General features: G+C 34.6%; 5 protein-coding genes across 8 annotated transcripts in view; 3 read left to right on the top strand and 2 right to left on the bottom strand.

Annotated features, from left to right (window-relative positions):
• Nucleotides 1-1,095: 1,095 nt before the first annotated feature.
• On the top strand, nucleotides 1,096-3,085 carry LOC116344017 (GATOR complex protein NPRL2). The gene is made up of 7 exons (XM_031772376.1): nucleotides 1,096-1,499; nucleotides 1,558-1,649; nucleotides 1,719-1,875; nucleotides 1,938-2,192; nucleotides 2,259-2,467; nucleotides 2,543-2,686; nucleotides 2,794-3,085. The coding sequence occupies exons 1-7, from the start codon at nucleotides 1,392-1,394 to the stop codon at nucleotides 2,999-3,001; spliced, it is 1,173 nt and encodes a 390-aa protein (XP_031628236.1). The 5' UTR covers nucleotides 1,096-1,391; the 3' UTR covers nucleotides 3,002-3,085.
• Nucleotides 3,086-3,196: 111 nt separating this feature from the next.
• On the bottom strand, nucleotides 3,197-4,080 carry LOC116343506 (H/ACA ribonucleoprotein complex subunit 2-like protein). The gene is made up of 3 exons (XM_031771585.1): nucleotides 3,796-4,080; nucleotides 3,620-3,692; nucleotides 3,197-3,503 (listed from the first exon to the last, which is right to left on the bottom strand). Exons 1-3 carry the CDS (start codon nucleotides 3,965-3,967, stop codon nucleotides 3,272-3,274), a joined length of 477 nt encoding a protein of 158 aa, XP_031627445.1. The 5' UTR covers nucleotides 3,968-4,080; the 3' UTR covers nucleotides 3,197-3,271.
• Nucleotides 4,081-4,238: 158 nt separating this feature from the next.
• On the top strand, nucleotides 4,239-14,237 carry LOC116343504. 3 transcript variants are annotated; one of them, XM_031771579.1, is made up of 7 exons: nucleotides 4,239-4,865; nucleotides 7,734-8,473; nucleotides 8,687-11,144; nucleotides 11,763-12,008; nucleotides 12,110-12,233; nucleotides 12,309-13,467; nucleotides 13,673-14,237. In XM_031771579.1, exons 2-7 carry the CDS (start codon nucleotides 7,755-7,757, stop codon nucleotides 13,809-13,811), a joined length of 4,845 nt encoding a protein of 1,614 aa, XP_031627439.1. In that variant the 5' UTR covers nucleotides 4,239-4,865; nucleotides 7,734-7,754; the 3' UTR covers nucleotides 13,812-14,237. The 3 variants fall into 3 exon arrangements, with proteins under 3 accessions (XP_031627439.1, XP_031627441.1, XP_031627440.1); XM_031771581.1 differs by having other exon boundaries at nucleotides 4,240-4,865; nucleotides 9,125-11,144; nucleotides 13,673-14,236; XM_031771580.1 differs by lacking the exon at nucleotides 4,239-4,865 and adding an exon at nucleotides 4,867-4,969.
• Nucleotides 14,238-14,259: 22 nt separating this feature from the next.
• On the bottom strand, nucleotides 14,260-22,317 carry LOC116343505 (uncharacterized protein DDB_G0271670). Of its 2 annotated transcripts, none has more exons than XM_031771582.1 (6): nucleotides 21,900-22,317; nucleotides 16,559-17,827; nucleotides 15,611-15,734; nucleotides 15,362-15,528; nucleotides 14,961-15,283; nucleotides 14,260-14,858 (listed from the first exon to the last, which is right to left on the bottom strand). In XM_031771582.1, the coding sequence occupies exons 2-6, from the start codon at nucleotides 17,660-17,662 to the stop codon at nucleotides 14,681-14,683; spliced, it is 1,896 nt and encodes a 631-aa protein (XP_031627442.1). In that variant the 5' UTR covers nucleotides 17,663-17,827; nucleotides 21,900-22,317; the 3' UTR covers nucleotides 14,260-14,680. The 2 variants fall into 2 exon arrangements, with proteins under 2 accessions (XP_031627442.1, XP_031627443.1); XM_031771583.1 differs by having other exon boundaries at nucleotides 22,102-22,317.
• Nucleotides 22,318-25,682: 3,365 nt separating this feature from the next.
• LOC116344167 (sushi, von Willebrand factor type A, EGF and pentraxin domain-containing protein 1) overlaps nucleotides 25,683-27,849 on the top strand; it is a 33,658-nt gene continuing 31,491 nt past the window's right edge. Inside the window, exon 1 of the mRNA XM_031772593.1 lies at nucleotides 25,683-25,875. The gene's annotated coding sequence lies outside the window, so the exon portion shown is untranslated. The remainder of the gene's footprint in view (nucleotides 25,876-27,849) is intronic.

Raw genomic sequence — 27,849 nt, 5'->3', positions numbered from 1 at the left:
AAACAAATGAATGACCAAATTGTTGTTTTTAATAAGATTTATTGCAAAATACAATAAAAGAAGTGTTTATAGAAGTGTGAAATAATGCCAGACTCATTTGTGGTCAATAAATCATGAAAAGTTAAATGTTAGAATCTAAACAAAACAGACACATTAATTATGACTTTAATCCGATTGCAATTATCAATGGGCTCTTCGGAGTGTAGAGCAAATATATAAAAAAAAATCATAAACTTGAGAGTTATTTATTTTCATTTCGTGTTTTGTGAAACGTTCTTTGCATGTTCAACCTGAATGCATAGTGATTGAATTCGTGTCTCTGCGCTGTTTCACTTTTAAATTCTTATGTTTCATACGTTGGCATTGAGCCACAGCTTACCTACAAGGTAATTAACATTATTGCAAAGAGAAAAATCGAGAAAAAAAATGTTCTTCGTTAATAGCGTGCCCGACACTTGTCACTTTGAATTTGAGCTGCTGTGCTTTGATCGCAATTCTGTACGCACGACAACAACATACACCAAAATATTTACATACACTCGAGTTAAAAAGCCTTAAAGTGATCCAAACGCTTCGCACGCGCTTTGAACTTGACCTAGAAAACTTCAAGTCAAATGATTTTATTTAAATGACATCCAAAAACTTGAATATTTAAAAAAAAAATCTAAGATAGTTAATAATAAATCGAATGGAAACTGTCCATTCAACTCTACGGATTCAAACAAATTAACACAAAGATGATGTAAGACGAACAAAAGCATAAACACCAATACCACTCAACAGTTGTTTTTTGTATAGTTTGTTGACGAATGCATCATCATTGTTTACATGATAGAGACATTTGACAGTTGATTATATGTAGTATTGGTATCCTTATTCATACATATGTATTGGTGTATCAGATTGAAACAAATTATCAATCAACATTTTTGGAAGAAGAAAAATTGAATTACAAATTTAGTTGAATAAAACGTTTGCCGTTTTTTTTGCGTTAAACTTTGAAAAACTATTCAAACGCAGACCGATACAAAGTATGCAGCCAAAATAATATTTCAAATGGTCCGTGGCATGACTTAACCTCACTTGCGCATTCAGAAAGTGTGAATTTGACGTTTGTCTGAAATCAAAAACAAAAAGTGTATAGTTACACCTTTCGATTGAGAAACATTCAAAACAAATAAAACAATAATTGTTCGAACGTATTAACGAATATGCATTGGTATTTGACAGATGTCGTGCATCAAAACGGGAATATGTTGCAATTTTTATCGAAAAGTCATGCTTAGTCAGTGAAATAAAAAAAATTGTGTTTATCATTCGTCACCAATTCGATGATAACAAGCCAAACGAATATGCACATTTAGTTAATTAAGTGAAATCTTGTCTGTATTATGGCGAGTGCAAATCAATTTTATGAAGGATGTGGCCAAGAAGGACCAATTCGTTGTATATTTTTGAGTGAATTCCATGACACGGCCGGTTCGAAGATTACGTGTCAGGTAAATGACCACCAAATCTGCCCAAATCATTGATAATTTCATCATTTTGAATTCATAGTTTCCCGAAGGTTACGTCTCAAAAGAAGTATTTGATGCTGTCAATGTTTATATTATTCCGAAGCCACAATTACAAGGATGTGTTCTCACAGTGTATGAAAGAAAAACTCCTAATTCTTTTATTTTAATCTTAATATGTCTCAAACAAAATTTCCATTGTAGGAATGCATTGGGCTATAAAATAGTGGGGTATCCGGTCCGAATCGAGCATCAAAGATATACACGGAATGCTTTTTACTTTAATTTATGTTTTGTATGTAATTCATGGGCGCGAACTGTGCAATATGAACCAATCGTTCGCAAACTTTCCGAGTATTTTGTAAGTTGAAACAAACTCCTTGACAAAAAATCGAAATATTGATTGTCATTTTGATTTTATAGAAAATGATGGAAGCTGAAAGCACATTTTTATCAAGAGATGAAGGAAAAGCGAATGTTTTCAAAGTACTAAATAAAGTGCTGACTGATTTGAATGCAAATAAAGCGACCACAATAGTTGAAGGTGAAACAACGATTCATCTGAAAATCATATCATATTTCAGTGATCCGCCAATAATTTACGATCACTTGGTGCCGATGTTTAACGATAAATTCAAAGATATTCCGCGAGACACATGGGATTTAACAACACAACAGGTTTGAATCAATATAATGATGATATTTTCTGATAAGGCTCCATTAAAATCGTTCATTCATTCACAGGTATTGCCTTATATCAATGGCATCAATCATATAACACGCATCGCTGCCGATTCAGATGTAGAAATTGGTTTGGTGAAGGCTTGCATTCAAAATCTAGTATATTATCAAGTCGTAGAAGTACTGCCACTACTCAAATATAGCAATGTGTACATGTGTACACGAAATCTCCAAAAATTATCCACTGATAAGGAACTCACCCAAGCATGCAGGTAATTGTCACTGTTCAGCTTCGTCATTGTTCCGAATCATAAAAAAAATTCATGGAAATCTACTTTTTTGTATAGAAAATTCGTTGCACTAGATTCATCGCCAACGCTATTGCCGTCAATATTGAAAATAATGCAAATATATTCCTACATGACACACGGTATTACGTTGAAGGCATTATGTGCACGGACAGCACCGCGCGAGAATAACATTGATGAAAGGTGAAAAAATTGACCACTTATTTGCATGACACTGATAATAATATTCACACGACACCGCTGTGCATAATATTCATCGTTAATACGCTTGATTTTTATACTAAATACAGAAAACTGGTTTCATTTGGAATCCTCCATCATTTGATTCGGTGCATCAATAAATATCCAGTGTGTATTTCGGAATCACCAATAAATCGTCAGCGATTTTACACAGGCATCCATCATATCGACGAGATTTGCTGCAAAACAGGCTTATTTCCTGCCAAAATTCAAGATGATCTTGACAAAGATCCCTGTGTTGTTACAATATGCAAATGATTGAATCTCTGAAAAATAAGCTTCTATATGGTACTAATTTACTGTTATTTTTTTTATTTATTGGAGTGGAATTGAAAAAAAAATCAATTTTTATTAAGTTAAAGTTTCTGTATCGTTTTATTTTCTCTTATCTTAAAAAAAAGTAAGTCAAAATACATTCGTTTTTTTCTTTGCAAAAGAATAACAAAGTCGAAGTTGAAATTTGTGTTTGTTTTTGTATTAAATTGGTATCCTTAAAGTCTAAACACATTTAAAATCTAATTGAAGTAATCACCATGGAACTGGCAATACGCCGATTTCTTTCTTCAATTCATCGTATAAATCTTTGTATTCGGGATGTTCACGAACTAAAACTGTGACGGTACCCCGTTTAACACCCATTGCGGCGCCCAATTCGTGACGGCTCGGTACATAGGCATATGGAACGCTTTTCTCCTCACACACGGCCGGCAAATGGCACATTATCTCAATTGGCGATACATCACCGGCGAATAGAACGATACTGGAACAAGCAAACAATGAAAAATATTCAATTAGACGGGTTTTTAAAAGGAAAAAAATCGTGGATCGATATTTTTAATTTAAAAAACGAGGTTTTCATTCGGATAGAAGACTTACCCAGTTTCACCTTTCTTCAAGCGGCTTTGTACGTCTTTCAAACCATTTCTCAAAAATGACTTTTGCTTCGATGCTGAAAATAGAAAAAATAAATTAAAATTAATTTTAAAACTAAATCGTAAAAATTATAATGATATTTCAATCAAAAGAGCCAAATTGCGCTACGGCATGCACACCTTTTTTGATCAATTTCAAGCACTTTTTGGTTAATTTCTTTGGTGCCATTGGTTTGGCAATCACCGAACAATTCTTGAGCTTATCTTCATATGTATCTTCTTCTTTAATCGATACATCGCCAATTTCTTGGGTTTCATCGGCTGATTGCTTTTCTTTCTTCACTTTTCCCATTTCGATAAAATTTATTTTTTCTTTTTTTTTGAAAATTTAAAATTTAAAACCAACTGAATGTGTGTCGATGAAAGACGGCTTCAAAACACGTGTATGTAAATATGATGTTGAAAATGTGTGTTTGACACAGAAGAACGATAACGTGATATTGCCCGATGTTGCGTTTGACGTTTAAAAAAGTGCCATGCAACCGCCACCAGATGTCAGAACCTAATAAAGAGTTCTGTTCTTTAATTGTTTATCATGATACATACAACAATTTTTCGGGATTTAATTTATATTTACGTTTCTAGTCAATGTGGAGAAAATGCTGAATCAATCGAAAATTTTGCTGAAAGCAGAAAAAATACCAAATCTCATTCTCGTTCATGCGATAATGTGAATGAAAATTATCAGTTTAATAACAAACAGCACTCCACCACATTCACAAAGACAAACGAAAAATTGCGTTGGAATTCATTTAAACACACAGAGTCCGTCCAGTTGCTTGATATAAAATGTTGGATTGTATGTATGAATATAAGAAACCGAGAGTTAGTCAATAGTAAACAATGGCGTTGCGCGAATGAATCATTTGCTCAAAACGTCTTCGATCGAGTGAACAGATTTTTTTTTGTGTCTGTCGTGTGTTGTTTTATGTGTTAGCATATTTGGTTGTCGTGAAAAATGATATGCGGCGACAATAGTCAATTTTAAACCGTTCAAACAGTGCAAATTAGAAAGTGCAATACACATCAATTTTTTTGATTTAAGTTATTTCTTAGCGAATGAAATATGAATTTTTGTAATAGTGTTTGACTTGAATTGACAAGGACAATAGAAATCGAAAGAAAGAACAAAAGACGAAGTCGGCAAAGAAAAAAGTGGTTGAAATATTCATTGCGCACATCAAATCGAAGTGAGTTTAAGAAAGTTGAAAGTTAAAAATATTGAATGGTTGTTGTTTTTTGTGACGCAATCGAAAAGTGTCGAATAGAAATTAATAGATTTTGTGATTATCAGGTGAATGTTTTGTGACGTTTTTTCATCTTTCATCGACCCAAAGCGGTGAATTTGTGATAAGCATTTCACATACATCTGTTCGGCGTTGATAAAGCTACTTTAGAATGTTACAAAAAAAAAAATATTCCAGAAACATATGGCCGGTGCTCCGCAAAAAATCGAGTCATTGAATTAAATGGAATTCTTTTTTTCTCTATATTTTCCATACACAAAAATCGAAATGTTTACGCAATATAATATGAAGCAATTTAGCTGTAGATTTGATCCAGATGCCATTGAGCTATTTCATCGAAATGCTATTTCTGTTGGGACTTTTTTTTTGTACTGCCGATTTTTACGACACACCATAGCATATGCAGTTTATCATTTTAAAAACCAACCATTTCCCGAGGAATAATTATCACTGATATTTTTATCAGTTGGTTGCTCTTATCGGTTTTATGTGTTTTCATTCACACAATTTCTACATGGATATAATTATTGTTTGGGTGTGCGTCTCGCACACACTGTGCAATATCACCGAAAAGTCTCACCAACAACGATAGTGTCGACAGACTCTTGGCGTCATAACAATTTCCTGTGATGTATTCTTTTTGCAAATGCTATTGAATAAAATGAAATATGATCGGATCATAGATGCGATGGATCACGCGCTCAGAAATAACTCACGATCGCAATAGCATTTCTTTTAGTCATTAATGTAGGCAAATGACAAACATATCAACCGGACTTGTTATATACACTGCTTTTTTCCCTTCGTTTTCGCTGGCAATTCATTTTTTTTTTCTTTCGCAACTCGTTTCAGACTATTAATGTGTTAATGATGTATACATATATACTTCTGCAAAAGTTAAGCTCACTTGTTTACATTTTTATGAATTGCGATCGCGACTAACTGAAAAGATAGTTGGAATGAATGTTTGTAAATGGCTTTGCGGTAAAGTGCAATGAATACAACAACATTCAATACATTCGCATTGTAGAAAAAAAAAAACGGTATTTTGCCATGTAATTGCATTTGCACATAGACAAGTTAGTCGAGTAATGCACATGCACTCTTCATTTCAATGAGTTTCGAAAGGGAGAAACAAAGACGGCAAAACGCACCAAAATGTAGGTTGCATTAAATCGACATTTTTTTTTATTCGACGCTTATGCATTCCATACGACCGTAACGCCAAAGATCGAAATTACCTTGTATGCCAAAAGCATAATACATAATTATGGTCAAATTAGGTGCAAATATATTTTGTCGGCGTGTCGAAATTGCATGTTTTAAGAGGCAAATAATCTCAAAACTTGGAATAAAAATGTTACGTGCTCGAAGATCGATGGCACAGTCAACGGTCTGATCAGCCGCATTTCGTTTTAACAATTAGTTTGTTAATAAATATTGAATGAAAGAATGAAAAACAAATAAATAGGAACGAAAAATATTGATATTATTTAAAATAATGACAAAATAAGGCAGTGCTGCTTTAAGTAAATGAATATCAGTTGTCTGGAATCCAGATTCAGTGTCACATACAATCACTCTCACACACAATCACACAAAATATTCACAAGTTTATGTGAATTGTAAGCGCTTTCTCATCGTGTATGAGTCATTCTAGTTGGATATTTATGTTTGAGTCGACACAATGAGCTGTATAAATACATATATATGAATTGTTTCTTGTTCAAAAGGGTCATAAATGTTTCGCAATATATTTTCTGGGAACATTGAAACACTTTTTGTTTTTTTGTGTTTCTCTGAATTTCCGTACACCGAACGAGTTTAATAAGTTTCTTTTGATAATTGAAGAGATATACATTATCTGCTCCAAATAGATTCTGATTATAGCCTGTTTCTTAATGCCGAAAAAACCGGAGAGCACTGCTTTGATTTGTTTATCCCATATAAGTATGAGTTTAACAAAAACCGAATTGAGAACAGAAATATTGAGTCCAACCAAGAAAGTGATGGTACTACGAACGAATGAATGAATTTAATAGTTTTCAATTAAAACCAATTAAATGGTGACGAGTCATCGCACGAAAAAAACTTAATCGACCAGAACAAAGACTCCATTATTTACTGTTTGATTTTTGTTTGGAAGTTGTTAAAATGATGAAATTGTTTATGAATTTATCGGAGCATAAAATTCATACTTCTACTTGGGTAGTATAGAGTTCAACGTAGCACACGCTACCGAAACCAATTTCAAACCGGATCATCTCATCGTGAACAAAAACCAACGAAACATTAAATTAGTCACAAACAAAAGCAAAAACATACGACTCGTAAATTCAAATAATGTGCGCATTGATTAAGCGATATATTTGTTGTTGTTTTTTTTTGCTCTCGTTGCAAATATCGAATGGTTTGTGGAAACGGTGCACTTTGAGTTAAGATAAAATTTACACACATGACTAATACACACTTTCATAAGAATATTTCCTCACAGTCAACAGTCAATTAAGCGTTCGCTAGCCTCTGTCATGGAATGCACTTGAAAACATAGTTAGAATCATAAATGCGACGATGTGATTCGGACACGTTTCTGCTGGCATCGTATGTCAGTTTTACGCGCTTCCTTTGGCTACAGTCGCAATTTAGCGCACATGTTGCAAATTATTATGTTGTTTTCGTTTTCTTTTTGTATAAATTGATATGATAGTTTTCTGCGTTGTATCGTTGTGAAATTGAATGCATTGCTGTACAAAAATAAATTTGCCCATTTGGCTAATTCAATAAAATCTCGTCTCCATTCTTGTATTTCAGATTCATTGCAACTAATAAACAATGGATACAGTGGGGGAGAAAACGCCAGTTCCGGTGCCAAAACCACGACGCCATAATAACAACACTGATGCCAATCTCAATAATAAAATCGCATATGAAAATGTATCGATCGATTTAATCAATAAAAATATCAACATCAAAGATGAAAACATTCAAAATAATTCAAAAAATAAACTGCAAACAGATAAAATGTTTTTGATGCCAAACACGTCAACGACATCAAATAACAATGAAAACAATAACAGTAACAACATTGGTGGCAGCAGCAGCACCAGCCACTCACAGATTTTAACCAATTTAAATGATTTGGCCAATGCACCGGTTAAAAATCAAAAGAATGCGTCGCTGGATGAAGTGAATAAATTGAGCAATATTTACAATGATGATGAAAATGTGAATGTTAAACCCGTGCCAGCTCCGCGTCGTGCCACAAGCAATACAAAGCAATTTAATTGCACACCATCAACGGGTGCAATCAACAAAAAACCAACAACAATTGATATAAACGATTTCATTGAATCGCCAAAAGCATCGTTCAAATCGAAAAGTGGCAAAATTTCGGGGAGCTACAGTTTTGGCAACGATGATTTTGATGGAAACGGCGATGATTCGCCAAAAAAATTCAGCCTTAAGAAAAGAGAATCAATTAGTTCGTTGAGTTCAAGCCACAGCAGCAGCTCCATTACAGATGGTTCAAAGTATCATTCAGCATCGCCTGGGTAAGACATTATTTTCTCATTGATTATGCTATGTGTTGGTGTTTGGTTTTTTTTCTTCTTATGTCTATAAAACTATCCCATTCTCCCTACTTACACTCTCTATCTGCATGAAATGGTGGTGCTTTGAAATGACTAATACAATTTCCTTCTTTGTCTCTCTCTCTCTATCACAAAACCCAAACACTTCCACACGAAACAAAACAAAAAACGCAGGAATTTACTGAAGGCAATCGGAAGTACCTCCAAATTGCTTACCGAATCAATCACCGAACGTGTTACAAATCGTACAAAGGATGCCAAGCATAAGATCGATAAAATGCAAAAATCATCACGCGAACGAATTGCTGAGACCACAAAATCAGCCACCAATAAATTGAAAGCAGTTCGCAAGAATATACATAGTACAATTGAAATGACACAGAATCTATCGCTTGGACGAAAGAAAAACAATGCAACACCGAAAACGGATAGCAAATCAGCCGAAACGACTGTTTTTCATTTGGACAGAGTACAATCGGTGCCAGTGAACGATGAACTATTCTCATCGATATCCTTTTATAGCCCGTTAAATAGCAAAACTAACAAATGTGCCAACATTAACCAGGCCGAATCATCATATGAAATTCCTAAAAGTATAAGATCTCTTTCCAGTGATTCGAGCGGACTGAGCGAGCTCGCGTTAAACAAACTGCCATCAAATCCACCGCCATCATATGAGGATGTACTGAAAGAGGACGAGAAATCGGCCAATGATCGACCCAATCCCATTGCTCGAACACGGAAAAAATCAAAAACCAATTCAAATGTTTATGAAAATCATGAAATAGGCGGCGAGCCGTCAAACAAAAGTGGCGGATCGAAGCGCGGTTCAACGTGTGACGAAGATGATAGTGATGGATACTCATTGCCTTGCCCGAATTTTCCAGCACCAGTACTAAATGAAGGTATTTATGGGAAAATCCGATCGAAAGATCAGGATAATGACAGCATCAACGGCGCTGTGGCATCGATGCAACCACCCACCCGGTCTCGACGACGAAAAGAAAGCATTCCAGCGGAGAACAAAGAAGACGAATTAGATGGGGCCCAAGGTATCAATTCCAATCGTGCCACAGCCGATTCAAATGAATTTCCATTAGAAGAAAAATATGCAAAACTTCTCAGCGCCGATTTGTCGGAAGATTTAACGGAAAAGTTAAAATTGCAAGAGAGCAAAATTCCAACGCCGAGTCGCAGTGAATCTTGGTCATATTATGATGGCCATAGCGATGAATCGAGCTCGTCGGAGCCGATTTATGAAAATGAACGTGATCTAAGAAATAAAATGGCAGCTGTATCGGAACCTTTGTACGGTGTTTTATATAGCGAAGATGATTCAAATATGTTGCAACCAGTAGCGGCCGCTCGAAAGCGACGTTCACAAGGTATGTACGATCAATATGCGGTTGTGAATAAAAATCCCGACGTTAAACTACGAAATGTGGATGAAACAAAAGATATTTTAAAGGAATTTGATCCACTTGATCGCCGAACATTGGACAAAATCCTGGCCAGTAAAAGCAACGAATTGAAATTGTTGGAATGTATTTTGGGAAGTGAGACGTACGGTGATTGTGCAAACGAGAGCAATTATGAATATCATAGCAATGAAACATCGGATGGTGATGATACGTGTGAAGAAGTGCCAATACCACCGGAACGTTTGGATTCATTGAAAGAGTGTGCAAATGAAGATGTTGAAGCAGAGACTGAAGCATCGACATCGAAGAAAGATCAAAATGATTCGTTGACAGAATCGAGTCGTCGATCGGTTATTGTTCATCAAAATGTGAAATTGCGTTCGGATAGCGATGAAAATATTTCCAAAGATGACACAAATGAAAGTAATACATCAAATACACTTGAAGAAAGTACCGAAAGAGCATCGCATTCACGATGGTTTTTACCTTCTTCGCTGAACAAAAGTGACAGTAAATCAAAAGCGAAAGCCGAAAATCGAAAAACATATGTCGAAGAAATCGGTGAAGTTTTGGAAGATAAATCGATGATGACACCGATTTCAAAAACGTCATCCATGAAATCAATGTTTTCGAATGTGATGCACAAAGTCGAAGGAATCAAACGAAAGACAAGCTTCCGCAGTAATGCGAATAAAAATGAAGTGAAAACGGTTTTGGAAATGATTCCACGGCCATGTTTAACGCAACGCTTGATTTTACATGAAGGCCATTTAATTCGATTGCCAACTGGTGTGGTTGAAGACATTCTAAAAGAGTTACATTCACGCAAAGCATACATTCGCGATAAAAAATTCCAAGCATACTTCGATAAAGATTTGAAAACACCGAAAGAAAATATTCCATTGGAAACGATTACGACCATTCAATGTGTTAACAATCATAAATTTACACATAATTTCGTTGATATTTATTGCTTTGAGATTACAACTTCGATTTCGAAAAAAGACGGCAATAATTTATCCAATCCAAATATGGTGATCACATCGAATAATTCGGGAAACATAAAAGCACAACGAGTATGCCATTTGTATGGAGTGGCTAAGGAGTCCGAACGGTTCTTATGGATGCAAAAACTTTTGGAAAGCATGACAGACGCATTTCCACCAGGATTTTCAAGCAAATTCTATCGAGCCGGATGGTGTTACACTAAAGTAAGTTTATTTTACGTTTTAATCAAAAATAGTTGGATATTGACCTTCCCAAGTCAGTATAATACTCTTTTCGAAGAGTGTACACGCTCTTCTCACACTCTTCGTTTAGTTTTATTCGACTCCCTTCTCACACTCTTCTCACTCTCTTCTCACACTTTTGCATAAAACACGTATATTGAGTGAGAAGAGAGTGTGTAATGGTATTGGTAATGCTATCACTGCTGTCACTGCATTCCAGTGGAAGTAATGTTTGTATTTTGATATTTGAACATTTTTGACGTTTATAGCATTCGTCAGCTGTGTCAAAATACAACAGAACGACAATTGCTGTTGCAACATCTAATTCATTTTTTTTGTATACGTTCATTTGTTTCAAAATGTCAAAAATTAACAAAATCAAAAATTATCCATCAGTGGAAAAATTTATTATAAAGAAAAAAAAAAAATTTTTTAGAGAAAAAAATTGAAGCTCAGTTAAAAACAATATACGTGTTCTATGCAAAAGTGTGAGAAGAGTGTGAGAAGGGAGTCGAATAAAACTATACGAAGAGTGTGAGAAGAGCGTGTACACTCTTCGAAAAGAGTATTATACTGACTTGGGTTTTTACCTTTTCACAGAACTCCATAACGTCAACGTGGTCTGGTACATGGATTTTATTGCAAAAGGACAAACGACGTCTGCTCTTCTTTAATGTATCCAACTCAAATTTGGAGTGTATGGATTTGAGGAAGGCACGTTGTCTGGTACTTAAAGAAAGTGATGATTCCATTAAAAATCTTCATGTTGAAACTGGACCAACGCTTATGATTGACTGCCCGCCGTATACGGTTTATTTTATAATGACATCGTCGAGAGAGACAAAGGTAAATATGGCGAAAATACCAAAGCTAGTTTTGACATCTGCTTTAGAACAAACGTGTTCAATTTTGGAATTTTTTCGTTTTTCTTTTTAAAAAAATCTTAGATTTGGCGTCATATAATCCAAGAGGTTGCACACAATAACGGTCCGTCATTGAAAGAACAACAACTAACAAAAGACGATGTTCCTGTTCTCGTCGACAAATGTATCAATTTCATTTATGCTCACGGTACGAACAACCAACCTTTTCGCTATCATCAACTTTGATCGAATCGATCACTAAATTCTATTTCTTTTCTTTTAGGTTCAATGTCCGAGGGAATTTACCGCAAATCCGGTTCGGAAAATTCAATTCAAAAGCTTCTCAAACAATTCCGTTCCGATGCGTATTCCGTGCAGATAATTCGTAGTGATTTTAACGAACACGATGTTGCAAACGTACTAAAGCGATTTATGCGAGACTTGCCTGATCGTCTGTTGGGTCGTTGTACGCCAAGTTTGGTTGGTGTAGCAAAAATGCAGGGAAATCGTGAAAAAATCGAAGCATACAAAGAGCTGCTGTCACGATTACCATCGATTGAATATCATTCGTTGCGTAAGCTTCTCGGTCATTTGCATTTCATTCAATCGCAAAAAGCTCAAAACAAAATGGACTATTCCAATTTGGCGATTGTTTGGGGTCCGACTCTATTGCAAGAGCAAAACGATACACAGCAAGGATATTCACAGAGTAGTGCCGATGTTATTGTTGATTTGATTCGATTCCACAAGCATTTGTATGCGTTAAGCGATGAAGATATCACAAAGGAACAACTAATGTTGGCTGTATTGCAAAAATATCATGCTGCCGCCGAGAATTTGACAGACACAATGAAAAAGTCGGGAGATTTGAAAGTTTGGATCACCATCGATCCAAATCCAGACGATGAAAAGGAAGAAAAGAAACAGATCAATGTCACATTAACACCAACGAAAACGGTTTATGATATTTGCAAAGAACTAGCACCGAAAATCAATCGTGAAGCATATTCGGTTACATTGAGCGAAATCATTTTAAATGGCACACTTCGACGACCGCTTCATCATTCGGAAAAGGTGTTTGATATCGTACTGAAATGGTCATATTGGCCAGAAGCAGATCGTAAAGATAATTTTCTGCGATTAACACCGATGAAATTCATGAAAGAAGTGGAACGTGCATTGAAAGTACTGCCCTCAGTTATACCAAATAAAGAACTGAAATTTGCCGACGCACGGACCAAGTCGTTGAAATCGTATACGCTTGAGTTGACCGATCACAAAATCACCGTCATGAAAAAGGAAAAGAGCCAAATTGTAATGGTGAAAGAAATTGATTTGAAGAGAACAACCGCTTATTTGGGCTGTGAAAAGAAACGTTGCTTCCAATTACGATGGGCATTGACACTGATTGAAGATGGCAGCTCGATTAATAAAACTGAAAAGTAAGTTTGTTTATTACAGAACTAAAAAGGATGAATCTATTCTCATTAGAGTTATAAATAAAGCATATTAGAAAAGATTTGCCGGCAATAATTTTTCTCGAACAAATCTTTTACCGAATTTTTTTTCGTGTTTTGGGAAAAGTGTTTTCGACAAATCTTAGACCATTTCCTTGCATCTCAATAATGTATTTATCTGTATTTCCAGGAAGGAGAGAGAAACGCCATTCATCGGTCACATCATCGCCGGCACCAATTCGAATGATCAAGTTGTTTGGTATTCCAGCATTTTACAAAGTTTATACGGAGACAATATAATGCCAAGCCCCGAAATTATTTTACCATAAAGCCAATTGGCACAAGTATATATTTTTAAGTCTAAACAAATGTTAACATTTTACTAAATAGTCTCATTTTTATATTCCATTTTATCGAATTCTTTTTTTTTATATATATTGAATTTGGTGTCAATTTTATTTGTCAAATCATTTTTTCGATGGGCTTATAAAGTGAGTTGTGTTATTAAACCACTTCTTTGTTTAAAAATAGAATGATTGTGTATAAAAATGTTTAGAAGCGAGATTTTTTTTCCATAGCTATAGACATATAATTGTAATGATTTTATTGCATGCTTTTAAAAGCAATTAAAATTCACATAATGCCATTTTTTTACCTTAAAATAAACTTCCAATGATGTTTTCTTCAACATAAAATCGAAAACCATTGATTGTGGTGAATGGTTTTTTAATTGATCGACACGAAAATAAATAGACAATTTATTTTATCATCAAATCATGTATTTCCATAACGCCCAATACATTAATCGTTTACTTTAGTAGGAAAAATTATCGGCTATAAATGATATAAAGAAAATATATCGATGAAAAGTAAAAGAGACAGAGAGAGATACCTAAGCAATAATATTACTTTTTGTGAGTTCATAAATAGTGTGAATCTATGCATGTATATATAAATGGAATTTCAAACAAAAAATGAATTGATAAAAGTTCAGCACTTTTCCAACATGTACACATATTTTTCTATCTCTCCATATATTAACTTATCTAATATATGTTGCGAAGAATCGTTAATTTAGTCAAAAGAAGTTTCCTATTCAAAGTGCTATCAATTGAAAGATATTTATATATACAAATTTGTGCGTGCGATATGAAAAAAAGCAAAGAATATCAATTAAATGCTGTATGAATTGCGGCTCTCAGAGTTGCCGGTGTCGGCTGCTCACAGTGCTGTATGGAACTCGTTTTACTGGTTTTTGTCGCATACACAGCAATATCAAAAGTGTAAAGCATATCAAAAAACCAATAAAATTCAGTATTGCCGATGCAATTAAGATGTATTTGAATGGTCCCATCACTTCGTTGCAACTCAAGTCTCTGCAGAAAATGAAAAAGAGTTAAAAATACACATACATACATGAGCACATCGAACGATCATTGAGTGAAAAAAAATGTGTGCACAGAGTATGCATAGTTTACCTATAATAACTGCCATTGAGTATCTCTGCATCGGCCTTTGGTACACCAGTAGCCGTTACATTTGTCGATATACCGTCAAATCGACAAGTACACGCTGAACTATCGACTAAAATATGAACGGGTCGACACACGGCCATTGGCGACAATATATTTGTCAAATGATATACAGCAAATGATGATGCCACAAATGTGCATACGGCCGCAATAAATGTTACAAATGTCGAATTGATACGTAAAAATGTGATGAAATGTTGACGCAGCTTTTGACGCGGTCTTGGCTTAAATGCAAGCACAATTATACCTAAAATCCCGGATAACATTAACTGGAAAAAATAGATAAAAATTGATTGAATTAGGAAAATTAATCTGAATTGCATTGAAATAAGAATGGGTCGACTTACAATTAAACCGCTCCAATATGGATTATCACGAGCACTGGTGCTCGGTGCCCACCAGCACAACCAAAGGCCAAGACAAGAAACACCCAGTCCAGCTAATACATGTAAATTGAATAAATATTTCACCGAATTTGGATGTCGAATACTTAACGGGTTACGACGTCTCACCACTGCAACGTTTCGAAAATGGACAAAAAATGTATTATAGAAACGCATTTGAATCAATGAAAAAAAAAACAGCAAACAATTTACCTTGATAGCTTTTTTTACCAACGAGCATTCGACTGTGACGAAGACTGTTTCGTGTTGGTAAGTGTGAGCCCATTATATTATTTCCTTTTATATTTTGCGGTACAGTGGTTGACATGTAAACGGCCTGAAAAACAATTTACGTAGCAATTTTTTTAAAAATTATTATTAAAAGCGAAAACAAATAATTTCGATTATTATCAGATAAAATTAACATCAACTGCAATGTTCAACGTCAATATCTTTATCGGATGAGACAAGCTATTTAGCAATCGATGCATTAATAAATTCAATTCAAGTTAAAATTGCAATTACGTGTTCAATTCAATTTCCTTATGACTATGTGATGAATGACAAAGCAAATTCCGAGCATCAAAAACGGCACAAATGAGAGAGAATGAGCTTGCGTTTACGTAAACAACAACATGTTACAAACTCGATTCGTGGCCGATTCAAACATTGTATTTAATTTTAAGCTACATGAACGTGTTAATTTTGAGTACAAATTAAATTATCTTCACCGCATTAAATTCGTCACGAAAATGGAAATTCCAAGGAACAAACAAATAAATAAAAAATTGAGACAAAAAAAATTGGCATCAAAATCTCAATTTTTTTTTAATTCGCATAAAGAAAGACGTAATAGAAAAATAAAAAGGGTCAAAGACGGAAATTCTAAAGAATTCCTTCGCATTAATCTATTAAAGCATTAGAATAATGTGAACCAATGACGATGTGTGTATATTTAGCACGTGCATACACAATTGAAATTTACAACAATCTCAATAATACCGTTGAATCATGTCAAAGTATCAATTGTAATTAATTTGTCTATGAGTCGATTTATCGACATACTTTTCGCCATTTATTTACAAAGAATCACATCAATAAAATGAGTTCAAAGTAAGAGGGTTTGCGTTTATAAAACGGCTAATTAAAATCGTCATATACCTGCGACAATGATGATTGATTCATGCGAAAGCTGGAGCTGGTGTCAAGTGTTGTTGATTTGGCCGGTTTCATTGACGTCGAACATGACGCCAGATCAACCGTTTTCGAGCATGTCGGTACGTTCATCGATGAAATTGGAATGACACTAATTGCCGTAGCGTTGGTGATTCGATTCAAGCATCCGTTGCACTTATAATGATCGCTTTCATATTGTCGTATTTCGGTGCCAGGGTCACTGTCTCCGCACATACACGTGCAATCATTTGCATCGTCAATTTGATTTTGTCCATAGCACGAACTATTGCTCGGAAGATTTTGGTATTGTTGTGTCGATGTTGTGGGTCGATTCAGGCTCATCGGTGTAATTCGTGTGCCATATCCATTTAAAAGTGGTTCGTCTTCGCTAATCGCCGACGATTCACCTGTATGGTCACGTTCGTCTCTTTTATCTATAGATTTTTTCGTGATCACACCATTCTCATTTGGTTCATTGTTGTCACTTGGTTTATGTAAACCCAAAAATTGTGATTTTGCTGGACTAAAAACCGGTCTTGTTTTTTCTTTGCTGTGATTAACAATTGGATTTTCGGCTAAATTCGCATATTGTAGCGATGAATGTTTGTAACTATTTTCGGATGACGACGACGATGATGACGACGATGTCGATGACGAGCTATTCGATGGGGACGACGATGATGAATGATTTTGTGCAATCGTTGTCACCGTATGGCCTTGCTGGCTACGAATTTTGTTCACACCATTTCCGTTCACATGCGAATTATTGTTTACATTTGAATTTATGTTACGATGTAATTTATAATTGTTATTATTGATATTGTCGTAGCCATTTGACGAGTGTACGGTTGGTGTTGTATTTTGCTGTTGAAGTTGTTTCAATTCATCGAAGCGAAATGAGATGCCACTAAACGGAAACTCATTTACATTTTCGGTTCTTTGTATGGTATCACCATTTTCACGTGCATTCGAACCATTCATTTTTGGATCATTATTTAAATTATCGTATGTACTTAATGGCCGGGCTACTTCTTGATTTGGCGTCGAACGAAACTTTACATTCTCACCGGTCGACATCGTCACGTTCATTTAATTGAATCGAATTATTCCACAAAAAAAGATTCCAGACTTGTTGCTTTCGGTCGTGTTTACTTTCCTTTTCTCATCGGCGAGTATGTGTATACACACCTATCCTGTTTGCTCAATACGGATTTGTAGCTTTGTATCGTGTGGGCGTCTCATGAATAATTGAATCTGTGAAATGCCAATAAAACAAACAAACAAAGAAGATATTAACCAAAATGTTAATCTACAACCATAAAAAAAATTTTAAAACAAAATTCAACTTCAATTAACAAGCCATAAATTATAGGTTTCATTGCTTCAAACAATAGATTTGCGAACGCGTTACATCGGAAAATTCTTATTCTCATCATGATATTTGTTTGAAGTGAGCAATTGAATTTTGTTTTACTCATTCATTTTGTTATTATATTCTAAACGATAAATTGGTAAGGTTTTTTTTTCGTCGTCGATATGATCGCATGCTTTTTTTCAATTGAATACTACTATGATCGATTGTGGTTTTTCCATTTGCCATTTTTCGACGAAACACAAATCCACTTAATACAATAATTACAATTTTACAGTTGAATAAACGAATAAAATAATTATAGCTTGATATCATAAAATGTAATTTAATATTTAACGAGACAAGAATACTTGTTAGAATATTATTGTTCAACTTAAAGGTTCATCGTTTTTGAGCCAAACGATTTTACGATTATAGAACCTCTTTTAATGTCGGTTTATCTATCGTTCGTAAATCATTGCTTAATTGAATTCTACGCAGCAAATAGTAGATTTCGTAAATGGGCGATAGGTTCTTTCAATCGAAATAAAAAAAAAATTCATTTTATATCAGTTTTAGTTGAAAACAAACGCTCATTGATATTTTGTAAGACCTTTTGCGGTCCGACCCATAAAAAAAATTCTTGGTGTTTTCCACAGCAGGGAAACAAAATATCACACCGCACATCATGTTTTTTTTGTTCACATCGAGCGGCAAAGTTTGAGCAGTGAACGGCTTTACACAATATGCTCCGAAGTTCCGCGACATGGATAAATAAGCGACAAAAGTTATCACGCTTCGTTCCGATGTATATATACAAACTAATTAACTGGTTGCATAATGTACAAAACATAAACAACCCGTTTTCGCTTGGTTTTCGCGCGCGCGTTGTGTGTGCTACGACTTCAGTTTTGTGTGTTTTATTAAAACCATTGCACTGTGAACAGAAAATTAGAATGGTTTTATGATCGCTGTATGCACATTGCACATACATCGCACCGCCAGTGACATTAAAGCCAGAGAATTTATCTCTGTAAAAGAATGGGGCAAAGCGAGTATACGATCAATGCTCATGTTCGCGTGCACTCTTGGTTTTATTGACGTTGATTTATCAGCCATAAAAGTGCACAAGTATCTAAGCAAACGAATTTTAAGCTCACAACCTTCTTTTGCTCAAAAGAAGTCGATTTGGAATAGTTATTGTCTGAAGTCGTCGGTGACATTTTTGAATTTCAAGCAATTCTTCTTTGAACGATAATTTACAACGTTACGCCGTACTGATTTTAACAAAGACAAATACATCCCACTTATATTCGTCGTTACAGTGCATCGTATATTTAGTGTGATTTATGCTCTTGGTAGCGTGTGATCATGCATATGCAGCATTTATGATTTTTCATTCCATTCTATTTTTGGAAATGGTTGAGTTTTTTGTTCCGCTTTATAAAATCCCATTCACATATATTCTTCATTCATCGACTCCAAACCGTCTTGTTGAACTCTCATTAAACGAAAGTGTAACCTTACAAATTTTATGTTTATTTTTAGCATTGCTGCGCGTCGAAATTGTAGTAATCGCTTTTCCATGTGTATTATTTCAGTCAAAGTACCATGTTTTTGTTTAATGTTGTAATCACACACCAATTTTGATCCATTCTCAATGAAATTGACCGCAATATCACATCGTTTTTACGCAATATCACTTTGATTGGCAACCGACTAAATAACACTGAGAAATACACATCGACGCTATTAATGTAATTAATGTGCTCTCAGAGCGAATTGAATGAAAACCATGAAGTACGAACAGTAATCAATCGTGCGCCCGCTTAAACAGTTTCATGAATTCCAATTAGAGATTGTGATGTATTAGCCTCGCCGTCTGTGATATCGCATCGTTCTATATTACACACGCTCACACATTTCGAAAGATCTTTGTGATCGATTGGCAGCCAGCGTAAAATGTGCTGTTTGCTGTTTTTCTTTTCGCTGTGTTTTGTAGTGCGTTTCAATCAGACAGATGATTCAAAGCGTAAATCAATGTTCATTGTTGTTTTGCATCATTTTTATCGAAGCCATGACATTAAACCATATTATTAATTTATGAATATACAAAACGAACTTAAACGCCATATCAATTATAAAGTGTGAGCAATTTGCAAATGCAAAATAAAAAAAAAATTCAAACGCAAAAAATGGGAATAACAAAACGAAGAAGAATTGAACAAGTGATTCTAGTCGAGAATGCGCTTGATTAGAATCATATATGAAAATGCGTGATTTTAACGAATTAACTGAACAATAAAAACAGCAGATTTAATGAATTATAAACAAATTTGCGCACAAACCACCGTTGAATACACATTTTAATATATTTTGCCAACGATTGTAAATTTATAAAAAAAAAAAACAATAGCTGTGTGCTGAGCATTCAAGCGAACAATCAACTACATTATGACAGTTTGAAAGAAATGTGCTTGACGACGTACAAAATAAATAATACACATTTTTGTGTGTTTCGGTTTCGGTTGGCTAATGGATTTTTCGTTTCTTACTAAAAAATATATGGAATGGAAACAGGCACGTATTGTATGAATGCATTTTGCTGGTAAAACACCAACAACAATAATGCGATTTATTTTTAAAAAATGTATGCATGTCAGATAGTGTGAGATTGTATTGGAATAACAACATTGTGTTGTGTGTCGTGGCGGTAAAATTGCAAAATAACAGAAAAAAAAGAGTCGAAATAACAATGCCAATGCTGAATGCCTTTATTTAGTTTTCACATTTACAATTTTGATGCATATCAAGAGTGGAAATGTCATATACCACAATAGCGGAAGTTTGGACATTTTAGGCACTCGAAAGAGAAAAAATAATAACTCAAATTGCTTTCAATGAGCTAGTGACACAATAACAAAAAAAAAACGACACAGCGCATTGTCTTTAAGATACTCGTGAATGTTGTAATCCTGTTCGATGGATGCACGTCATGATCTCGGTGTGACATGGATTAAATTTATTTCATGTCAAAAGATCATAACTACGCGCGTGCGTAGGTAGGCCAAATCAATCTTATCGCAACAATTTTCTAATGAACATACATTCACGAAATATGAGTTTGATTATGACAAATGCCCTGCTCAAGTGTCCAAGAAAGACACTGCTAAAAAAATGGTTTGAAACAACACGAACTTGTTACGAATTAATATTTATGTTCGGTGAATAAAATTTGATGGTCTACATGGGCTTTAATGCAATTTAGCACACATAATTTACATTGGGAATTGTTCGCGTAATTCGTTTTGTTCATAAATTTTGATTTCCAGCTATTTATGTTTCATTTAATTTGAAAGGTACTTAGCCTCGATATGGTTAAAAACGACTGCACACACACATATAAGCGTTATTCATTTTATTTTATTTTTCAACTTCTTGGTACCATATTTCTTTCTATCAGGTGCGCATAATTTTGCACATTTAGTGAGTTCGCAGTAAGTTCACACCGAATGAATTTAAACTTCGTAAGTTTTTTTTGTTTTGTTTTTATTTCATGTGTATAATACCAGAACACACATACACACACACACTCAATGCAAACAAGGCCAACGGGCAATGAAGTAAATGTTCTGTCGTTCACTCACACCAGCCAAGAGACCGAGTGTCGATGCCAACAGCGCAATCAATTCAACTTTCTTTACAAAAATGTTCACTTTTGCATTCAGCATTGCAATTTGCAACAGCATGCCGTCGATGATATTCAATGTTTTTCTGTAGAAGAGACTCAACTCATTGCTCAAAATTGTCGAATAAATCCATTTGAAAAAGCATGCCGGACAAATAAGTCGAAAAACCAGTATTGTGTATTGATACACAAGGCATTGCGAGTTTGAAATGTACCGTAATTTATCAAATGAAAAGAGAAGCGAAAAAAAAGTGCACAACAAACTGTACACGATAGTTAAACATTACATTGTAAATGATGGTGGGAAATGTCGACGAATATGTTGGATTGAGTTCGCTGCGCAAATGATTTATGTCAAATCGATTAGCTATATTGTATTTTGCTCACAAAGATAAAAATCACAAACAATCCGCTTGCGCACCCGGATAAAATACACAACTTTGCACTACAAATTATTTTCCACTTTGTGAAAGAAAAATGACAATTCACCTCGAAGCCACACACATCAACTACGTGGAAATAATATCACATAAAAACAAAACTTAGCAAAACACTGATTTTCCTTCTCGATGTAATGAGTCTTTTTGTGCATGAAGTATATATAGAGACGAAAGAAAGTCGGATGCGAAGAAACCGCGATTGACTGTCACAACGCGTAGAGAAAAAAAAACAGGTCTGCGTCGTCGCAATCGCTTGGCTAAACTGATTCTCTGCATGACACCAAAACAGACAACACTATTATTGCTGCGGCTGCTGCTGCTGCTATGAAATACCAACAACCGATTCACACACTAAATCACCGAACAAGAAACAGTTTTTATTCCGTTCAACACAAACACAAATGCAAACTAAACAACAGAACTACCATACTCAGTTCGTGTAGATGGAGAAACTACAATCAAAATAAAACTGAACATCAGAACGCGACTAATACACACATATTCAAAATAGCTCACAAATACAACGGAATCGATGTTGGTTTGATTACTTTTCATGCGTGTTGTTCGTTGTTTCTCATTCGTTTCGATTTATTATTACAAGCGATTGTTTTTCGATTTTGTGTTTGTATACATATAATCATTGCCATCATTTTTTTTATTATTTCTGTTTTTTTCATTCACATTCGATTGTATTTGTGTCTGAATGTTTAGTACATATTGGGATAGCGCGTAGAGAAAAAAAAGAACAAAGTTCTCATGCATACGTCAGAGGATCTTTCTATTTTAGTGGAATTCGAACCGGGAATATTTCCAGCGTCTTTTGGATTTTCTCACATTATTAAATGATGACCATTTCGGATTACCGATGATTCGTTAAAGACTAATAATATAACCAATGTATGTCTAGACCACAATCGTCCATTAAAATGATCACATCATCTTTTTTCGGTTTATAATTGTTGTCAAAGAGTGTAAGAAGACAATTTTTCCACAAAAAGTATTTTTTTCGTGTAAAAATACACAATTTTTACATGTTCTCTGACCTTCATGAATTAGTCATTCATGGCATTGTCCGCTGCAACATGGTATGCACTTGTGTTCTGAATGCATGTTATCAGTAAATGTTTTTTTTCCTCCGAACAACCATCTAATAAAATATCAATTAGCTAGGTACTCTTAAAACAGTAACAGCTGGATACTTTTAAATTATTTTTCTTTGCTGCAAAAAGTCACTTTGATTTTTTCCATCTGAAATTCTGTTGAAAACACTTGGATCAAATCACTCAGGTTAAAAGAATTGACGTAAGCGATTCGAAAAAAAAATCAATCAAAACGTCTCTTTTAGTAAATCGTCGGAGCAACAATTGCAACGTCGAAAATGCGGCAATCATTCCAAACGGCAACTAAATCCGATTAAAGCCCGTGAATGAACCTGAGTCATTAGAATATTCACACGATGTAAGGTGTGTTTTCCTTTACAAATTCTTCGAAAACGCGATCCAATCACACATTGTATGCTGATTAATAAAATCACATTTTAATTAAATATGCACGAAGTGTTAATTGAACGTCAATTATGACGGCAAATGATCGATATCTGGATTTTTATCAAGCCACATCAATATATAACATTTTTAATTTTTCTTTCGTTTCATGTTTGTCTCGGAATATTTTCCATTAAATTTGCCACACAATTCTTCAATGCATTCTAAACGGTGAATAATACAAAATAAATATCATATTTTATTACTTTCATGAATACATTTTCGTGGATATGCTACAAAGTAATGAGAACTCATTACCGTGTACACTGTACATGTAAATGACCTTGCCATGCATAAAGTAGTTGTTGTTTTTTTTTCGTTCTTTAATTCCATGAAGAACGACGTTTTTTTGTTATGTAAAAGAAATTACCGATAATTTTTTTTGAAATGCATGTTGGTGAATGAAAAAAAAAATGAACAAAAAAGTGAAAACATTTGTAATCGAATACGAATGTATACAGAAAAACACGAAACCCCATCGAATAAATTGTTTATACACGCATGGTATAGAAACCAATGCACAAGAGCAACGCATATGTAATATTATTTTCCTTTGATCAAAGTCATTCGTATTTTTTTCAATGTACCATTTTTATGATCTTCATTTCCAAACATCATTAAGAGAAGACAAAACTCAAACTCATCATGGATCAACTCATAAATAGAAATCTAATTTGATTCTCAGGAATTCGTTGAAGATGAAAATGGACGTCTCTCGAATGAATACAAAATTAGTTCGTATCATCGATGTAATATCGAACATTGACGTGACTAAGCATAAATGAGATATCAATGCCACAAAAGCGTAACAAAAGGCTCATTGAAGTGCTCTTTTTTTATCGAATTCTAATAATCGCTATTCTGAAGCACAAGAATAGGGCAAAAGAGTCGCATTACACGAGCCAACTTTGTTTCAAAACAATATTTATACGTCGCGTTTGCTAAACATATTAACACATTAAATGCGTTCATTGACCAAGCTGATCGACAACAGGGGAAAAATGCAAACTGTTTTGCACAGTCTTCCGATGTAGCCTTGAAAAGAATGCACTGGCAAATAAACAGTCTTTTTTGTGCGCATTTTTATTCGCTACGGCACAAATAACACAAAGATGATACTGTCTGATGCGTGCGCACGTTCCGAATTAATTCAATGAGCAGATGAATATGAAGCGACTTTTGCCGCTTCACATAATATTTGTATTACACATTTTCGAGTTTCGACCCATTTATGTATTGAATACGAATGCGTAACACACAAAAGCCAATCGCACAATACCGTGAAAACATGTTTAAAACGTACGCTTTGATGATCATTTCATTTTCAAATAGACCGGCCGCTTAAGCTGAACACGCCATCTTGTTGTCAAATTAATAAAGTGATTTTTTTATACATTGAGGAACTTCGGGCGTTTTCCATTCCAAATTTAAATGTGTGGTTAAATGAGAGAGATTTGTTTGTTTACAGGTGAGCTTTGAATGAAAGAGAGTTAAAACTCTCAATTTTGGCGGTGTTATGAGAATTTTAACCAAATAATCACTAGAATGACCATTGATCGTTTTGGAAACGACGTTTGTTGATTAAGGTAGAAATTTTCCTCCAAAACAAGATCATATTTTGATCATTTGAAAAAAACAACTGCCAAAAAAATCATGTAATTTTCGAAATATTCACAATCTTTGAAATCATAGTAAGACTTTAGACTCATAGATCCAAAAAGGTAATTTCGGTTCGAAAAAATGATCATATTCATCGAAAAATAACGGTATGGAATATTTTTTTAACACTAATTTAAAATCAATTGGCGATTTCTGCATTCCCGCGCGTATTTCGTCGCTATTAATTTGATGTTATGTGAGTTCGCGTCCAATGTTCTCTGGCATTAAACAACTTCTAATGGTAAACAGCAAATCTGCTTGAAAACAATCGCTCGCACTCGTCGGTTAGGTGATTTGCGCACGTTTCGTGACGCGCTTGTGTCTGTATGCATTATGTCTTAGCGTTAATACGATCAACGTGCGCTGTTCACGACTGTTCGATGCCGAAAAGAAGTGAGTCTTACAACCAGTTTGCATTCGACTCTCAAACAGTACGGATGTATGTCGAAGTTGTGTGTATTCAAAGTTTACATCTTCTCCGATATAGTGACGAAATGATGAAGTGAATTTGTTTCAAAATCGTGTGTTAAGTGATTGCATGCAATTCTTTGCCCAATACGAAAATTACTCTGTTTCTGTAATCGAAGTGCTAATAAGATCGATACAATATTACATAAAAGGTGAATTCTCTACCAATTAAAATTTAAAATTTAAAGCGATCTGTTATGATAAGACAAGATAGTAAAAGCTCATTTTCAAGAACATCAAATGCGACCGATGTTGGTGTATTAGAAAATGTCAATAATCAGAAAGAAAAAACTAGTTGAATCGATACAAAATTGGTTATAATGTCGCAATCGTCATGTAGGCGGTTGTAAATAGTGTTCATTTACGAAAATAGCACCTCAAATGGTCGATTCAGTGACAGCGGTGGCAGCCGTCGCAACTTGCTATTTAATATCCAATCGGTCGACTTTTTTCCATCGCCAATTTTGGCATTTTAGTGGCTATGTCTACGTCAAAAATTCGATAGAAATACATGTTGGTGATGCGATTTATTTGCAATTCGGCATAAACACAAAAAACCAAGTCGAGAAGTGAACCATTGAAATTTTAGTGCAATATGTGCCGTCGAAACGACCACATGAAGAGGAGAAGTAAAATTAAAACGAGCACAATCCGATAAAACCTGTTATTTGTATATTTATTTTCAACATTTCGATACGAACAACAAAATTGGTTCATAGATTCGAAATAAAACTGAAACTCTTTTCCGCATATGTATATCTCGTCTCGGTTGAATGTTGAATGTGCGCCTTTTACTTGCTAAACCATATGATTACAAACCGATCGCTACCAATTTTAAATGCAAAATACGTACGACGGTTTTATGGATATAAAACACACACACAGACTAATTCATCTAACCAGTAATCACAGACAGAAAACTTTATGTATAATTTTGTGTATTTTTTTTCATTTCGTCGATGTGTTTTCTGTGAATGAGAGAAAGACGCAAAAGAATTATGTAAATTTGGTTTTAAAATCAAAAATTAACTTTTTGACTTTTATGGGAGTGCGCTAAAATAACGGACGCTTTCACAAAATACGGCTTTATGGTGATTACGACTACTTGTTATCGATTACTCATGTTTCGTTTCATGTTATGAAAATTCTTCGGCTCGGAAGAATCATTCAGAATTACAATTGACCATTTTACATCGATTTACAACAATCACTTAAAAGTGGATTTCAATTTCACATTCTAATTTCAGTTCTATGATATTCAAAAAAAAAAAAAAACTTGTTTGCTTTTTATCTTGAAATTCTATTTCATTCAATTTTCAAACAACTGCTTTCTATTTGGTTTATGAGTGACCACAATGAAACATAACAAAAAAACGATATTTCTTTTTTTTTACGTCGATTCAATGGTTGAACGATTTCCGACGTGTATTTCTTGTGTTTGTTCAATTTCGATTTATTTGTTTTGGTGATTCATTCGATATATTTCTTTTTCTTCTTTTTCTTGTCATTCGATTACGATGAAATATGGGGCAATCTCAAAATGGATATGAAATAAGCGCGCTCAAGCCAAGAAACTGGTATTTAAAAAAATGCTCTTAAATTCACGATAAAAATGTTCTTTGTGAGTCACAAAGCCTACTCATTCAGATGGCCTCGATCCATCCAATGTCCGAAGGAGAACAAAAACAAATTAAAAGAAAAAAAAATCCCTCAACAACTGCACCGCGTTGCAAAGCAGAATCGCATTATTTACAAAGAAGTTTTCCTTCTGCAGAACCTACATTCTGTGACTGTGTGCGAGTCTTTCCGTTTATGTAACGAATTGCACGATTTAATGTTCTTGGTACGCCTTATAAGTGAATGAGCGAGTGTTTACTTTTTTATTGCACCAATACATTCTGTTTTCCTGCTTTGTAAGCGCACTTTTTATTTTCTCTTCATTCGTTCGTCTGTTGTTTGCTTAAGTTTATGATTCTTCTTGCCCAATTCGGCGATCATTCAAAAGTGTCGTCGCGCGTTTTTTAAGAAGCACGAAGCGTTTTCTTTCTCCTTTCTTGTCGCAGCCATACACAAAAAAATTAGGTCAGTGTTGACCCTTCTTTGCCTTTCTACTTCGCTTTCTTACG

Source organism: Contarinia nasturtii, unplaced genomic scaffold, assembly GCF_009176525.2.
Source record: "Contarinia nasturtii isolate CC-2019 unplaced genomic scaffold, AAFC_CNas_1.1 Cnas_scaffold_1037, whole genome shotgun sequence".
Taxonomy (NCBI): domain Eukaryota; kingdom Metazoa; phylum Arthropoda; class Insecta; order Diptera; family Cecidomyiidae; genus Contarinia; species Contarinia nasturtii.
Note: the sequence above shows the minus strand (reverse complement) of the source record. Positions and strands in the feature narration are given on the sequence as shown.

What these genes read in the sequence shown, in the direction of transcription:
- LOC116343505 (XM_031771582.1), bottom strand. Translation starts at nt 17,662, where the DNA reads ATGAACGTGACGATGTCGACCGGTGAGAATGTAAAGTTTCGTTCGACG. An exon ending in TGGTAAAAAAAGCTATCAAG is followed by an intron (nt 15,529 to 15,610) that starts GTAAATTGTTTG and finishes GAAACGTTGCAG; the next exon opens with TGGTGAGACGTCGTAACCCG. An exon ending in CTCAATGGCAGTTATTATAG is followed by an intron (nt 14,859 to 14,960) that starts GTAAACTATGCA and finishes CATTTTCTGCAG; the next exon opens with AGACTTGAGTTGCAACGAAG.
- LOC116344017 (XM_031772376.1), top strand. Translation starts at nt 1,392, where the DNA reads ATGGCGAGTGCAAATCAATTTTATGAAGGATGTGGCCAAGAAGGACCA. An exon ending in GTTCGAAGATTACGTGTCAG is followed by an intron (nt 1,500 to 1,557) that starts GTAAATGACCAC and finishes TTGAATTCATAG; the next exon opens with TTTCCCGAAGGTTACGTCTC. An exon ending in GCAAACTTTCCGAGTATTTT is followed by an intron (nt 1,876 to 1,937) that starts GTAAGTTGAAAC and finishes TTGATTTTATAG; the next exon opens with AAAATGATGGAAGCTGAAAG.
- LOC116343506 (XM_031771585.1), bottom strand. Translation starts at nt 3,967, where the DNA reads ATGGGAAAAGTGAAGAAAGAAAAGCAATCAGCCGATGAAACCCAAGAA. An exon ending in CTTGAAATTGATCAAAAAAG is followed by an intron (nt 3,693 to 3,795) that starts GTGTGCATGCCG and finishes TTCTATTTTCAG; the next exon opens with CATCGAAGCAAAAGTCATTT. An exon ending in TTGAAGAAAGGTGAAACTGG is followed by an intron (nt 3,504 to 3,619) that starts GTAAGTCTTCTA and finishes TGCTTGTTCCAG; the next exon opens with TATCGTTCTATTCGCCGGTG.
- LOC116343504 (XM_031771579.1), top strand. Translation starts at nt 7,755, where the DNA reads ATGGATACAGTGGGGGAGAAAACGCCAGTTCCGGTGCCAAAACCACGA. An exon ending in TATCATTCAGCATCGCCTGG is followed by an intron (nt 8,474 to 8,686) that starts GTAAGACATTAT and finishes CAAAAAACGCAG; the next exon opens with GAATTTACTGAAGGCAATCG. An exon ending in CCGGATGGTGTTACACTAAA is followed by an intron (nt 11,145 to 11,762) that starts GTAAGTTTATTT and finishes ACCTTTTCACAG; the next exon opens with AACTCCATAACGTCAACGTG.